Source organism: Eulemur rufifrons, chromosome 30 (assembly GCF_041146395.1).
Source record: "Eulemur rufifrons isolate Redbay chromosome 30, OSU_ERuf_1, whole genome shotgun sequence".
Classification (NCBI taxonomy): domain Eukaryota; kingdom Metazoa; phylum Chordata; class Mammalia; order Primates; family Lemuridae; genus Eulemur; species Eulemur rufifrons.
The window spans coordinates 130,512,386-130,528,299 of NC_091012.1; the positions used below are offsets into that span (position 1 = coordinate 130,512,386).

At 39.6% G+C, this 15,914-nt stretch overlaps 1 protein-coding gene across 1 annotated transcript; it reads right to left on the reverse strand.

Annotated features, from left to right (window-relative positions):
* Nucleotides 1–1,050: 1,050 nt before the first annotated feature.
* SCML1 (Scm polycomb group protein like 1) lies at nt 1,051–9,321 on the reverse strand. Its single transcript, XM_069464315.1, has 7 exons — nt 9,292–9,321; nt 7,834–7,914; nt 6,192–6,314; nt 4,920–5,024; nt 4,220–4,534; nt 2,450–2,650; nt 1,051–1,203 (listed from the first exon to the last, which is right to left on the reverse strand). The coding sequence occupies exons 1-7, from the start codon at nt 9,319–9,321 to the stop codon at nt 1,051–1,053; spliced, it is 1,008 nt and encodes a 335-aa protein (XP_069320416.1).
* Between the last annotated feature and the right edge of the window lie 6,593 nt (nt 9,322–15,914).

Below are 15,914 nucleotides of genomic sequence, written 5' to 3' on the forward strand. Positions count from 1 at the left end.
ATCTACAGATTGTTTCTTATCCCCTGAAGAGTAAGCCGAGAGGTACTGGTGATGGAAAATGATGCATTTATATTATATGGAATAAAAAACCTTATTAATATATGGTTCATCATTACCTCTGAGGTAGCACAAAGTACCATTTTAAATTCAAAAATAAAAGCTTTACTCATATATTTCAAGTTAGAATAAAATATAAATATAAAACATAATAAAAATCTATATGAATAAACACACACAATAAAATACGAATCTTCAAAAAAACTTGGACACAGGTATCTTCAGAGAGAGATGTGAACAATGAATATGTAGTTAAATGTCCAAACTTAGCCAAAATACAAAAGTTTTAATAGGTACTTCTTTTTAAAAAGAATAGTCTGACTCTATCCAAACCTTCCCCGCAATACAGTAGCTCTTGCATAAAACAACCATTCCATCCTATAATTTATCCTAAGATGGTAAAAACACTTTTTAAAAGCTTATAAAATTTTCTCTAAATATGAATAAATAAAACATATAAAGAAATAAAAACAGAAAGATAAATAATTTATATGGCTATCCCCTTTATGGAAACTGGTAGAACATGAGAAAAACATTGCAGTAGCAGATGGATAAAGTGTTTGAGAAAGAGATGATATCTATAGGTACACCTTTAAATTCTCTTCTGAGGAAGAATTCTCATGGATTAAATTATAGAAGTAGTCAATCCCTGATATTTCCTCTTTCAGCTCTTTTGGTTCTAAATATAATGATGAAGCAAAAGGAAAGGTTTTTTGCTGTTTCTAGCATGAAGTATATTTCTAAACTATACAATAAAAATAACAATAAAACATAAAGAACAAATTTTCTATTTGAATATGCTAATACTAACATGTTATATGGTTTTTAAAGAAGTAGACTAGACTATACTATAGTTCTGTAATTCTGGATATAACATATTTTTAGAGGCACTTTCTACAAAACAAAAACTACTAAGGGCAGAAAAATGAGCTTACATTAAGAAGACATTGGTACCCCTAAAAGTAAGCCTAATCTACATTTGCACAAACATTTTTAATTGTTATAGTATCTTTGTTTTTTATAGTATTTTTCTTCTTTAAGTCTTTCAATGTAGTGGCATAGCTTCACAGCTGTCCCCAGCTTCAGCCCCATATACTTCAGCATCATGTCACTGTTGAGCAGTAGCAGAGCCTTCCCATCAATTTCCTACAAAGAGAAGGAACTTACAATAATTAATAATGCTTTCATATTTTGCAAGGATGGTTATTTCTTTCTATATAAGAAAATGTAAAGCAAACTAGAGAGCAGCTCATCCTTTATGAAAAAAACTATTAAAAACATAATTTGTACAGTGAAGCATCATTTGATAATTTATAAATTCACTTTAGGTTTTAAGAAAAAGGAAAATTAACCTACTATCATAAAAAAAAAGAACTGTGTCATACTACATTTTAAATGCATACTGTATGTTGAATAAAATACTACATATCTATGACAAAAGAGCAAAAACTATGGTAAAAATGAATTTCAGATGGTCATTAACTTTCTGAGAAGGGCTGGGAATATGAGTATGTCAACATCAGTGCAGACTGTAAATGTCCTGTATAATACTGCCTTTACGATGAAAGCCAGTTAGCTGCCTGAATCTAATTCAATACTAAAACTAACTACTGACTTTCTTAACATATTGAAAATGGTACATCAGACATGTAGCTACTAATTTTGTTAGGACACACTATAAAAATATTTCTTGATATTTATGAGGCATCCTAAAATTCTTCACTATCTTAATTGACCAGCTTATGCTTCTGAAGCATATTATTAGGTTTTCACAAGTTCCAGTTTAAAAATAAAATTTTACTTACTCCTGTAACGCTGTCTTAAAAGATCTGAAATCCCTTACAGTATTACCTTTGTCAGGTACTTTCTATACTTTTTCTACTAAGTATTAATAAAACTTGAAATTAAAACTTACAAAAAATTAGCCCATGACGTTACTCTGTAAAACAGTCTGGTAACAGCCTGAGGGTATCAGCCTTATAAATCATCAATAACCAAGCCCAATGGAATCAGTTGCTGGATTCATTGTGTATTATCACAAGAAGGGCGCCCTGTTATAGCTTGCAGTCACCCCCTCCTACTCATGGTCCTGAGGCTGAGCTGGGATTGGGGGTTGGGGGGGAGGATCCTCGTATCTGTCATTACAAAGGGTAGGTACACCTGAGAGTGGTGATGCTCAACCATCATCTCTTGAGAACTTGTGGCCATTTGTGTATTAGGCACTTGAATACACATTTAAAGAACAGACCATTAACATAATATTTCTTAAATATGGAAAATCAGTTGACAGGGTTCCCCCACTATCTACACTACTCAGAATCCAACTGAAGGGTCTGCACAGAGGTCATTCAAAGGTATTATGGCATGAAAACTGGACAAAAAGATACATTACATGGTGTCTGAAGAGGTCAGAAATAGGGCCTAATGCCTGAGGATCTGTTTGTTTCAGAAACAGGATCACTTCATCCACAGACCAGGTTGAAGGGTCCTCAGGGCAGCTTTGTTTCAGGACACCAGGGTTACGTTCAACTGGTGAACTTGCAACTTCAATGGAGAGAAAGCAAGATAAATCATACTTGACCTGATCATTATCCTGAAAGAAGAGATGTTAGGTAGGGAGTAATGGTCTCATTCCTGGAACGTACTGTTAAGTACCCCAGCAAGTACTCAAGACTCCAACTGTAAAATCTAGTGAAAGCCTATAAAAAGATGATGTGAGGATGGCTACACAGAGCATCCCATCTGACCTCTGCCAAACAATAAAAGCAGGTTTAGAAGTTACCTTAAAGCTTCAAAGACCATAAAACAGATCAACTAATCCAAGGCTTCTTTGGCCACAGGCAAATATAGCAAAAGATCTGTTACTTGGGTAAAATTAGGCTAATCTAACCTAACCTATGACTCTCTTACTTGAAGTATTTCAATGACTTTGTCTCAATCTCTCTCTTATTCTGTCAAGATTAGGTTTATTTTACTAGCTAAGTAGTATGGAAATTCCCCAAATTTACAGTTTTATAATTGTCTAAATGTGTTCATTTTAATCAATGAATTTCAATATTAATAACTCCATTATCTTTGAGAACCAAATTAGTTCTTTTGCCAAATCTCATCCAAGTAAGCCTATTTTTAGTATCACTTTACTCTAGATTCCTGTCTCTCATGTCTTAAATGCTAATCTGAATTTTGAAGAAAACAAGATTATTTTATGCTGAGCTAGAGCAGAAGTAACTATCATTTTATTTAATTCCTCTTTCACATTTAATTGCACAGTGATAGATATTTTGGTCAAAGTTTTATATGTTAAAAAAGAAATAACTGAGACATGAAACAATATAAGTGATCATACCTCAAAAGGTTTTAGCTGTGTTCTTCACTAAGTTATGTTGAAATTTCTTTGTGTTCTGAGAAGTATTCACTTACTTAGCAAGAGCATTTGACTCCCTAAACTTAGCGTGTGATAACTGAAGTGAGTTTTGTAATGAGCTAGGAAGCTTTGCTTCTCCAAACAAGGATCAGCAACACAATTGATCATTTTTGTGTGTGAATTAGCCAAAGGCATACCCTTTCTTCCCTATCTTTTGGGCTCTTGCCATTTCAGGAGTGTTTTGAGTTATTTATCCAGGGAAAGGGTAAACAAAATTAGAAGATTAAAAAATTCACAATGGGGTAAAGTTCTGGGAGTGCCACTCACCAGCTCTGTGACTTTGGGGATAGGGGCAATAAAAGTGCCAACATCACAGGGTCATTATAAGTGGAGAAGAGGCACATCAGCTGATTGGCACAGTGCCTTGCACATAATACACACTCAACAAATGTTATCCATCATTCTGAATATCACCTAAAACCAGTCCTCAAAATAGGAAATAAACAGCTTCCACTAGCTTGCATCAAGGATGTTTATGAAAACAGATTAAATATTAATAGTACTACTTGTAACATGTGTCATTTCAAACTCACCTAAGGGCATGCAGAGAGATGACACGGCTTGTTTATTTTCCATTAAATCTGAGTAATTTATCATATCAGGGTTATGTATCGGACTGGGTTCTCCTTGGGCCAGCATGCGTGGAGACGCTGTTGTGCAAGCTCGGGTAGGTGAGTAGAGGCCGCCGGTACTGCCAGGCCTGGGGCTGCTAAAGCAGGCCCTGTCAGCACTCTGCACTTGGCCATCATCATCTGGGTAATATGGCTGAAATGAACTCGAGGTGAGCGATGGACTCCGGGTGAGGCCCGCATCCCGGTCCTGCTCTTCGAGCAGTGAATCATGCTCTGGTTCCGGGGAATCATCAGAATTACAAGGTGTTGTTGGAAGGTTGCTCTGGGAACCACTACCCCGCCTTCTCACTGGTATAGTGGGGCTATAACTCTCAGGGTAGGAGAATGAACTGTGAGCCTGCTCCCTCTTCCTCATTCTCTGGTATTTTTGTTTTCTAGAAGGCAGGTAATTACGATTTTTGTATCCATGTCCATGCAGCTTCTGAAATCACACAAACCCAGCATAAATCAACAGTGAGTAAAAAGGAAATAAAATGAGCAGTAAATACATTAGTATTTATTTCCCATGCAGCACTGCTTTATGTTATTAAAAATAAATGCTCTCTTTTGATTACGTGATTTTTATTCCTAGTCAACCCTGCACTTTAATTGTATTTTATACATTATACTTATAAACATAAAAATACCCAGTGTCATAATTTATCAAACCTAAACTTCCAACAGAGTTTCAGTCCTCCATCTGCTATTGAAGTAAGCAGAGATTAGCCTGGCTAATCTTACTAGTTCTCTATCACTTCTAACTGATTGGCATCTCTTAGAAACCAGAGGCTTACCACAGCTCTGAAAATGTTTTTTATAACACTTACGCGATTTTGCCAAAATGATTTCAGACGGCACCGATAGATTTTTGAAACCTTTCCATAAATAGCATCCAACTTCTTATCCAGTTTTTGGATGGCATCGTTTATAACCTATTATAATACAAGCTATTAGTAGTTTCTGTTTCAAAAGAAAAGTAACATGTGAAAATACCATTAAGTCAAATTTTAACTGCTAGACACAACGAAAGTTCTCAAGCTCTCAGGAATGTCTTGCTTCCTACTTGAGGCCTGGCTGTAGGTGACACAGAGTCGAATGGCTGAGCTAAGGAGCCCCAACTTTCCCTCCACCACGTTATTCCATGCAGGCATTGAGAAAACTCTAATGCTGGAAAGGGATTATACCACACTTCCTCTAAGCCTGTGGTCCTTAACCTCCAGGCCATGGCCAGGTACCGATCCATAGCCTGTTTGGATAAGGGCTTTGCATCACTGCCTGAGCTCTGTACCACCCCCACCTCAAGACACGCCTTGGGCAAGTTACTTAACTTCTCTGTTTCAATTTCTTTATGAAGGGAATCAGATAAAGATATCTCTTAATGTTCTTTTGAGGACAGGAAGCTTGCTACAGCATCATGTTAATATAATACTAATGATGACAATACTATGTGATGCCTTGTCCAACAGTGCTCAATGGTATAATCATGTTACTATTTTTACTGCTATTACCAGTGCCATGACACAGGTAAGAACAGGAGGCTAAGCGAGCACAGAAGAGCAGGACCTAACCCAGGCTGGCAGTCATGGGAGGCTTTGCAGAGAAGGTGATGTCAGGGTTGAGAATGAAAAGACGAGAAGGTGTTCGCCAGGGGAAGATGCATGGCCGGACAAACCGGACAGGAGGAACAGCATGTTCTAAAATACCCAAAGAAAAACAGGAAACCAGATTACATGGACAGTGACTATCAATGACATAGCAGGAGCTGGGCTGTCATGACAGGTAAGAGAGTGAAGTGACAACAAATGAGGGATGGGAGGCAAGAGAAGTGGCTTTTCAAAGCTGTGGGAAGGGGAAGGTGTGACAAAGACAGGGCTGGAGCTGGAGGAGGCTGGAGCCTGATGGAGGGCGATGTCTGAGCTCAGGGGAGAGGGCCGGACGCAGAAACCAGAGCAGGTGTCAGTCCTGACAGTGGGAGACACCTTTCCATGGCAGTAGGCGTGAAGTGGGTGAGAAGGATGGGGTCGGGCTGGCTGGTGGGCTGTGGGGACAGGAACCAAGACGTGGAGGGGAGGACTGCTACAGGAGAGAAGTGGCAGCACCTGGTAGGTGAGGCGGGCAGGGGCTCCCTGGGGCTGGGGAAGGGTGACCGGGTAGGGCCGGCCAGCGGAGGGTGTCCTCCTCTGCTCCCAGCCTGAATGGAGCAGGGGTGGACAGAAGAGGTGCTGGGCAAGGACAAGGGGCTCAGTGGAGGAAATGGGAGGAAAGAAGAGCAGGTCGAAGCATCTAGAATGGGAAGGGAGAGGTGGAGGAAGGAAAGAGCCCGCCCTCAGGGGCGATGGAGAGGAGCACTCGGGCCATTTCAGGCTGTGGCTCTGGCCCTGGGCACCTCCCAGCCCAGCTCTCACCTGTGCTGAGCAGATCTAGGCCACCCACAGAGGACCCTCAGGCAGGGGGTAAGGCAGGCAGGAGAGCCCGCTCCTCCCTCTCCAGCCCACCTGGGCCCTCCTTCCCCTCCATCTGGCCAGCTGCACATGTCCCTTGGAAACATTCCACTTGTGTCCTTGCTAATGACAAAGACCCAGACAAGCACTCACTTTTCAAAGTGTGTTGGCTCATTTCATTCAAGAAACTTTATACGTTAAGAAACATTTATTCACTTATTAAAAAAACTTTCATTACCTTTGGGGTATGCAGCTCACAAAATTCCTGGTAATCACATACCTCTGTCTATCGCTACCAACATGCTAATTTTTACGAAATCCCCTTGAAACACAAGATATAGTCTTTACAAAACATTGATGGGCTGCCACTTTTTTTCAATTGAGATATCTTGATATGCATTTAGGCACATACTAAGTGTCATCCAAAACAGCCAATTTCCCTTAAAGATTTTGGAGGAGAAATTAATTCAATATTCAGCAATCTAGATGAAAGAGACATAACTACATCTGATCAGTAACCAGCTTTTAAAAAAGCTATAAAATCTTTATGTTCCTATTCCAAAATTTTCACCAGGGGATGCTATTCTAACTATACATTGTTAAAAATCATCACAATGGGGTGATAATCATAAATAATTTGATACGGAAAAATTTCATTTAATTGTATATTTTCCCTCTATATGAAATAAAGAGAATTTTCACTTAACAGTTTAGAAAACTACATTGAAGAGAATGAACTTCCATACCTGGTACTGGGCGAGGACATCCAGCACTGTTTTTTGTGGTTCTTCCTTGCAGACTGCCTCAGGTTGAACATTTTGCTGCTAATATTTTTAAAGTAAATAGTTAATGCTTTACTTTTGTAAGAGCCAAATTGAACACTGGGGGAAAGAACTTATTATTTATCTATTTGAACAGTTTTTATTTTTCACCAATTTTTCAAAGGGTTTCAGAAGTCTTAATCTAAAGCAGAGATAGAATAAAAATTCACATTAATGTTAAAATGAAAATGGTAACTGCCAATTAAGAAAGGGGGCAAGGAAAGAATTTATTGTATCTGAAGAATATAGGTCTAGAGTTTTGTACCAAAAAATGAATACAAAACTTCTCTGAATTCTCTACTATGTATGCAAAATGGGAAGTAAAGTGCTCACTGTCCAATGAAGCAAGCATACAAATTCAAGAGAGATTTTCTTGAGCGTGAGTTTAAAGAACTCCACAGTATATGATAAATTTAAATCTTTTTCCTTAAAATGGTAAGTTTTAAGATATTTGGCAACTAGCAATTAATACTACTTACATTAATGAAATATGAAGGTTTTGGTTCATATGCATAAAGAACAGTATTATCATCATCATAAGCAGGTATTCGAGTTCTTATCTGGGGAAGATTTATTGACAAATTAAAAGGAAAGATGAAAAATAGAACTAAAAGGTTGAGGGCTTCAACTTCACTTTCAAGAGCTCCAAAGGCCTATTTGTGACATCAAAGGACCTTTGCTCATAGTTAATACTATGACTACATGAAAAGATGTATTTGCAAAAATGTTGCCTCATTAACCTAACTACACTTAAGGTGCTGTTTCCATTGAGCTTAACCCTTAATGTACTTCAGGGTAAAAAGACTAGTCTTCTAGGACAAGAACTGCTGTAAAAGCAAATATTTCTAACCATGAATAAAGAACTAAATGTTACATGTTTTGATTTTAAATAATTTAACAGTGCCACTCTGTGGACAAGATAGGAAACATTTAAGCACCTATTTTTTCTTGATAAATCAATTTCTAGGTCACCTCGAAACTTTTTGGGGGAGTAAGTCAGGGTATAACTAAGTAAACATAGAGTAGATAACCATTACACTTCAGAATAATAACTCTTTAAGAATAAACTATAGAAATAATTTTAAAATAAACATACTTGATAGCCATGTATGTCTTTGTTTCAAAATATATGATACAAATCACCTGAATTAGCCTTGCACTGATTAAAGAACCAAAATAACATGGAATTTGGCTATAGATTAGTACCACCTTTACCCTTTGTATATAGTGCCTTATGCTTTTCAAAGTGCTTTCACATAATTATGTCAGAGAAAAATGACTCTTGGTAGGCAGTTTATATTCTCTCCAAAGACTTCTGAAAAACTTTGAGGATGATAGAAGTTAAGAGAATTGCCTAGACCAGCGGCCCCCAACCTTTTTGGCACCAGGGGATGGTTTCATGGAAGACATGATGGGGGGTTGGGGGGTGGTGAGGAGCTCAGGCGGTGATGGGTGGCCACGGACCGAGGCCCGGGGGCTGGGGGCTGCAGGCCTAGACTACTTAGGTAGCATGAATATCCATTTCCTTATGTAACTGAGTAAATGTGTTTTCTGTTAAGCCAAATTATATATAGTTTAATAATTTATATTTTGATTCAACTTCAAGGATTAAGAAACATAGCAGAATGTAGCAGAAATGTAAAAACAGCACATCCACTTTGAAAAACTATTGGCAAGCTCTTATAACACTGAATTTACATGAACTTCATAATCTAGCAATTCGACTTCTGAGTATTTACCCAGAAGAGATTTAAGTACGTGTTCACAAAGAAACTTATACATGAATGGTCATAGAAGCTTTATACATCACTGTCAAAATTCATAACAGAAAATTCACTTATGAACTATGTATTTCATTACATGAAATTAAAGTCAATTTACAAAAGAACTATAACAATGAAAAGAACAAAGACAGATTTTCAACTTGAAATACAAACCACATCAACTTCACTGGAGCCGCTAGACATCTTTTTTGTGCAACAGGAGAAACTCCACTTCCTCTGAGTTGGGCCTAATTATTTTTAAGCTTGCTGGAGGATTTATTTGTGAAACTGCTTAGTCACCTAAGACTGGTAAACCTTCTACTCCTGAAAAGCAACGCATAAAAAAGTTACTTCACACACTTGCTACCCTAATAACCTTAATATGGATATGCTCTCAGAATGCTAACTTGAATTGAGTTTTGGTTGAATTTTAGAGAGTGACAAAATAAGAATTCTTCCATGAGCAATTTAGATTAAGTCTTTAAGAACAGAAGGGCCATGTTGCCCATGACTAGGAGTAAGAATCAAATCAAACCCAATTCCAAATTGTGGAGTGAACACTTCATAAAGTCTACAGGGTAAATGCTGGAAACAAATGAACAAGAGAATATGATGGCTAACTGCCTTTGTAAAGGAGCTCAAAAAGGCTCTTTACTTAGGGAGGCAACCTACATGCCTCCAAAACGTGAGCCAGGAGTCTACTTCAGGTCCGGCCCCATCACTATGTGGACTGGGCAGATCACTATAGACACCACCACCTCATCTGCCAGGTGAAAACCAGTGCATTATCTCTAAGGTCCATTTCAGTTCTTATTAGCTAAATTTCATATAAAACCTAAATAAATGGATGTGAAATGTAAGCCAAAACAATCCAGAATTAGGAAGGTTCCATTATGGCTCTGAGTCATTTAACTATGGAACTAGAAAAAGACATTGACTACAATATTGGATTACATCCTGCACTAGAGATTTGCTTTGAACGCCTGCATCACAGTTACTGGGAGGGGCATGTTAATGAAAGAGTTAATTCACTTTATCCACCCTGAGCCAGAGCAGTAATGAGAGGCACAATTAAGGGACTCAGGTTTCATCTCTTTCCTGTTTCCCTTTCGTTCTATGGTGGACATATAATGACCACAGGCCCAAAAGAGAGAAACCAAAAGGGGATAAAGAAGACGGGGGAATTAACTCTTGAGTTAGATAAATGCAGACTAATTTTGTATAAAATTTTCAAGTTATAAAATATCTCCAATTTGAGCTGTAGCTTCAACCAAATTTTTCTTTTTAAACTATGTTTTTTCCTGATTATAAAACTAATACAAGCTATGAGTTATTAAAATGTGGTGTATTCATACAAAGGAAGACTCACAGGAGTGAGAATAAACCAACTAATGCTGCACACAGCAAGGATAAATTTCACGACCATAACCTTGAGTTAAAAAAAAGCCCAACACTAAAAGAGAATGCAGTGTATGATTCAATTGATATAAAACTCAAAAATAGGCAAGAGTAGTAGTAATCTATGGTGGAAAAAGTCTTGCCAAACCAATACCTCTACATATACCGCAGTCACTTTAACAATTCTTAGTGTCCTATCTTGTAAATATGTCATGATTTATTAAACCAGTCCCCAAGTCATAGATATTCAAGTTTTGCTCTTATAAAGAACACTATAGAACAGTCTTGCACTTATACACGTAGTTTTATAAGATAAACTCCTAGAAGTAGAAACAATGGGTCTGTGCCCACATTTGAAAAGTCTCCTCTACTTCCCCAGGAAGGATGTTGAAGCCAGCCACATGTTCTATAACACACTAAGGAAGTAGTCTGCTGGCCCTACATACAGTTTTAAAACCAGAACAGATAATAAATAGTACCAAATAACTTTTTGGCATCAGATGATTAAATGACTTTTCTCCTTTATCTACTGATGCAACATGTTAATACATTTCTTAACATTCCTAGGGTGAGGGATCCACCTGATCATGAAGACCAGTGTTCAATTTGTTGGTGTTTCATTTAGAAATTTTCTGCACCTCTATTTCTAAGATCTTATAATACATTAGTGAGATGGCATGTTTCTCACAATTAATGGGGCAATATTGATACATTATTAACTCTTGGGATTAAAATTTCTCTACAACATCAATTGGGAAGACTTTCAACTATTTCTGTGCTCTGAAAAAGTTTATATCACATTAGAATTTCTGTGCTTTAAAGGTTTGAAAGCGTTTATAAATTTGGTCCCAGTTTTTGTAACATTTTCTAAGTTCTTCCATGGTTACTGATCTATTCAAATTATCCTTTTTCTTGAGTTGTTTTGACAAATTCTTTTTATCCAGAAGGATTATCATTTCATCATAATTACAGAATTTTGAGCAAAATCACAATTTAAAATCATTCACTATTTCTACCTTAATTTGAACCTTTCTCTTTATTCAAATTAGGTATTCTATCTAGTTAATTTATTGACAACTCTGTGGGGTAGGTTCTACTACTATCCCCACTTTCCTTATAAGAAAACCGAGGCAAAGAATGTTTAAGTAATTTATCCAGGTCTCATAGCTAGTAAGTAGTGCAGCTGGCCTCCCCATTCCATGCTCTTTACTTCTCCATTATTATAATTACCTGAAATCCCTTCTATACCAATAACACAATAAAATTCAAACTCCTACTATGGTCTGCAAGGTCTTTACATAATCAGGACCCCACCCACCTCTCAGAGGTCACCACTTACCACTTGCCCCCTTACTCTAAGCCTAAAATATGTATCTGCCCTTTTGCAGACAAAGTTTGCCAACAACTGTTGCACCCCCTTACATTCAGACAGTTCCTTATTTGGATTAATTACACTGTTGCCCAATCTTGGCTGTAGTTAGACACAGAAGCAAATGTGCATTAAGCCTGCCACTGGACTCTCAACATTTTTACTTCTGTGGCACATTTACAAATCAACATCGATCTTGCATTCTTTGAGCCTTTTGCTCCTGTTAAATCCTCCATCCACAATACCCTGTTATCTCTCCACCTAGGAGAACCTATTCAACTTCAAGGCTTAATTCAAGCCCAAAAGTAAAGGTGCTATGTTAGTGATCACCCCATCCAGACATGACACTGCTTTCCATGAGCTATGAGAACACTCACTCTTTAATACCATTAAGGCAACTGTCAAACATATCTAGTTACATGAAAGGCAGCTCCAAATAGCATTAAGACCTTAGGATTGTGGCCAGAATACCTGGGTTTGAATCCCACCTCCCCCACTTATTAGCTATGTAAATAAGTTGGACAATTACTTAACTTCTCTCTGCTTGTGTTTGGTTTTTTTTAAGGCTGTAAAATGAAGATGATAATAGTACAAACCTCATGGAGTTATGAGGATTAAATGAATTAATATGCCAAGTGCTTAGAACAAAGCCTGGCAAGATAGAAAGGGTGCCCACTGTTGGCTGCTATTATTATTTAGGTATTCACCACATCCACCCAGCAGAACTATGTATCATGGAGCACATAGACAACAAACCTTCAGGATCATAACATGTAATTTTCATTCATATTGCACCTGTACATTGCAGATATAACAACCCTTTCTTGTAAACAAATTTTTACATCTTTTAAGTATCAGGGAATGATGCAAAGAACAGGGCTTTGGTCAAAAACACTTGAATCCAAGTCTAAATTGCAAAATTTGCCATTTCACTTTAGGCAGATATTTAACCTCTCTGTGCCTCAATTTTCTAACCTGTAAAGTTGGAATAACATCTACTTCATAGGGCTATGTAAGACTAAATGACACAGTTAAGCTCTCAGCATCATGCCTGGTTCACAGCAGGCACATCATAAATTCTAGCTCCTTTTCACTTCTTCCCACAGGGTTAATAATTACAGGTTTACAACATTTTCTTAGAACTCAACCAAGACTAGATTGTGCAAATCTTGTGCAAAATTAATTAATTTCATTTTTAAATCCAAAATCCTGCAATGAGTTTATTTGAATGGAACTCACTTATATTTTACGATAGAAATCTACAGTCTCTCTCTCTCTTTTTTTTTTTCTGACAGAGTCTCGCTCTGTTGCCCGGGCTAGAGTGGGTGCTGTGGCGTCAGTCTAGCTCACAGCAACTGCAGACTCCCGGGCTTAAGCGATCCTACTGCCTCAGCCTCCTGAGTAGCTGGGACTACAGGCATGTGCCACCATGCCCGGCTAATTTTTTCTATATATATTTTTAGTTGGCCAGATAATTTCTTTCTATTTTCAGTAGAGACGGGGGTCTCGCTCTTGCTCAGGCTGGTCTCGAACTCCTGACCTCGAGCGATCCACCCGCCTCGGCCTCCCAGAGTGCTAGGATTACAGGTGTGAGCCACCTCACCCGGCCTAAATTCTTGACAAGAACAAAAAGACATCTTTTTTTTTAAGAAACATTTTTTAGACATTTAAAGACATTTTCAAAAGTCATGAGAAGATTTGTTCTCGAGGCATTCACTTGCCATCAACTTATCAGATAAGGAACAGTTCACGATGAGGGTTGAAAACGGCGTTTCACCCCAGGACCACTGTAAGGAATACATAGCAAAAGAGGGCAGATTACAACACCTGGACCGCCCCAATTTGTTTAAACAAAACAGTATGTTAATATACTTTCTAAATCTTCTGGCGCGACTCTCAAAGGCAGCCCTTCAATTGTCCACATCAAACTTTAGAGACTCCAATGTCTGCCAGATGGCGGATAACGCGGCCAAAATTGTCTTCCATCGCCCAGCAACCTGCTGCAGGCAGACGGGAGACTCAAAACTGCATCTAGCCCATGTCCCGCTATACAAAACACCGTGCAGAACAGTTGCTTACAAAATCACTCTCTGTAAATCTTAAACCAGTTTGCCACTTCATGTTATAAGACCCTAGAGCAGTTCGAACTCAAGGAGAGCCGGGTAGGAGGGAGGGAAGCGATCCCCCACAGACTAAAGCAGAGCCTTTTCTATCAAACGACCAGACAGCGGGTGGGCTGCACAACACCCCCACATTTTTTTTCTTCCCCTTCCCTTATGTATTTACAATAAAACAGCGAGGCTGCACTATCTGTCTTTGATCAAACCCGGTTACCTTCAAAGCCTCAAAATCTGTCTCAATCTCACAGGATTTTATATGAATCAACTCGCGAGTTCGTCCATTCTTTAAACACAAAACTCTATGAAAGTCAGAGTCTGGCTCCTTCCTCGCCCTCCCACCCGCCTCCACCAAGAGAAAGGCTGAAAAAGGATCAACTCGTCCCAGAAAGTCAGCACCAAGCACCTAATAAATTGCCAAATCTCAAAAGCTCACACGTTCTCGCATCCCGGAGACTCGTGGGAACCACTCAAATCACCTCACCTCAGCGCGGCGGCTGAAATCTGAAGCCTCACTCGGCCCCTCAAAGCAAATCCCCTCTCCCCACAGAAGCCCTAATCGTTAAGCCAAATCGCTTAAAAGGGATGTGCTCCCCAACTCGTACTCGCCCGCACATCTGAGTCAAGAAAGTTCAAGGTGAGTAAAAAGTACGGTTGGACTTACCTACTTCGGTGCCAGAGTCCGCCACGCCGCCCTCTGGAGGCTCGCGGTAATCCGGCTTCCCCTCTCAGCCACGGCTGAAACCGTTATGGCCTCTCTGAAACTATTCGCGCGCCAAAAACCCCGCCTGACCTCGCGGCGCACTTGTCGCGAGCCCAAAAGGTGCCTTGACCCGGGCGTAAACCACAGAGCGCCCCTGGCGTCCGAGTTCCCACCGGCAGGGCCGCAGGCAAGACTGCTCCGTTGACCAATCAACGACCGCCTACGGACGCGCGCGCTGTTGACCGGCCAATCCCGTGGGCGTCCGCACGGCCTTTGGGGGCGGGGCGTTCCTAAGGAGACAGCTGTGGGGGCGGTGCCTTGCTCGGATTGGAACTGGGCGCTAGGCGCCAGAGGTGCAAGCCTTGCACACGGAGAGGTTTCTGTGGCTGCGCAGGAGCGCCAGCATGTATGCGCGACTCTTCTAGTGGCAGTGGTGGATCAAGGATGCAGCGGTTAGGTGCGTGACCTCCCCAGTGTCGCTGTGATCCCGCCCTTCCCGCCTCTCCTTCTGATGCATCCGAGACATCGACGTGGACTGGGTTCCAGGTGTGAACGCCAGTGCTTTAATTTGAATTGGGCGGGGCTTAGCAGTTGCTCTGAGCGTGGTGGTCTGGTAGGGACACAGGGAAAGTTATTTCCAGTCATCAACAATTACAGGTTGTAGTGGAGAACTAATACAGACCCTGGAGCCAGATTTGGTGAGTTTGAACCCCAGCTCCAACACTTAGTCGCCCTATGGCCTTGGGCAAGCCAAGTAACCGGTCTGTGTTTCAGTTTCCCAATCTGTAAAATGGGCACAATATGGGGAATACATGAGTTCGTGTATGCAAAGTACTTAGGAAAAGTACGTACTTGGCATAGAAGTTTGCTATATAATAAAGGCTACATGACATTATCTAGTGGCATATTGTCTTACATATATCGAGTCTGTGCATCTTGGGAAGGAGGCACAGTCTGAGTAATTATCAGAAGCAAAGCAGGTAGATATTCCAAACTAACGCCATAAATCTTTTCCTGGCCCAGAGAGGAACTACAAGGAAGTATACTGGATGTCGGAAATGCATTGTTTTTCCTTTCAAATATGAATCTAGATTAGAGCCTTTTATAGTACATGTTGTTTTAGTTTGTACTTTTGCCATAACAGATCTCTCCTTTATGTCCAGTTGCCTATAAAATACTTTCTGAAACCTCAAGAATGAGAAACTGGTTG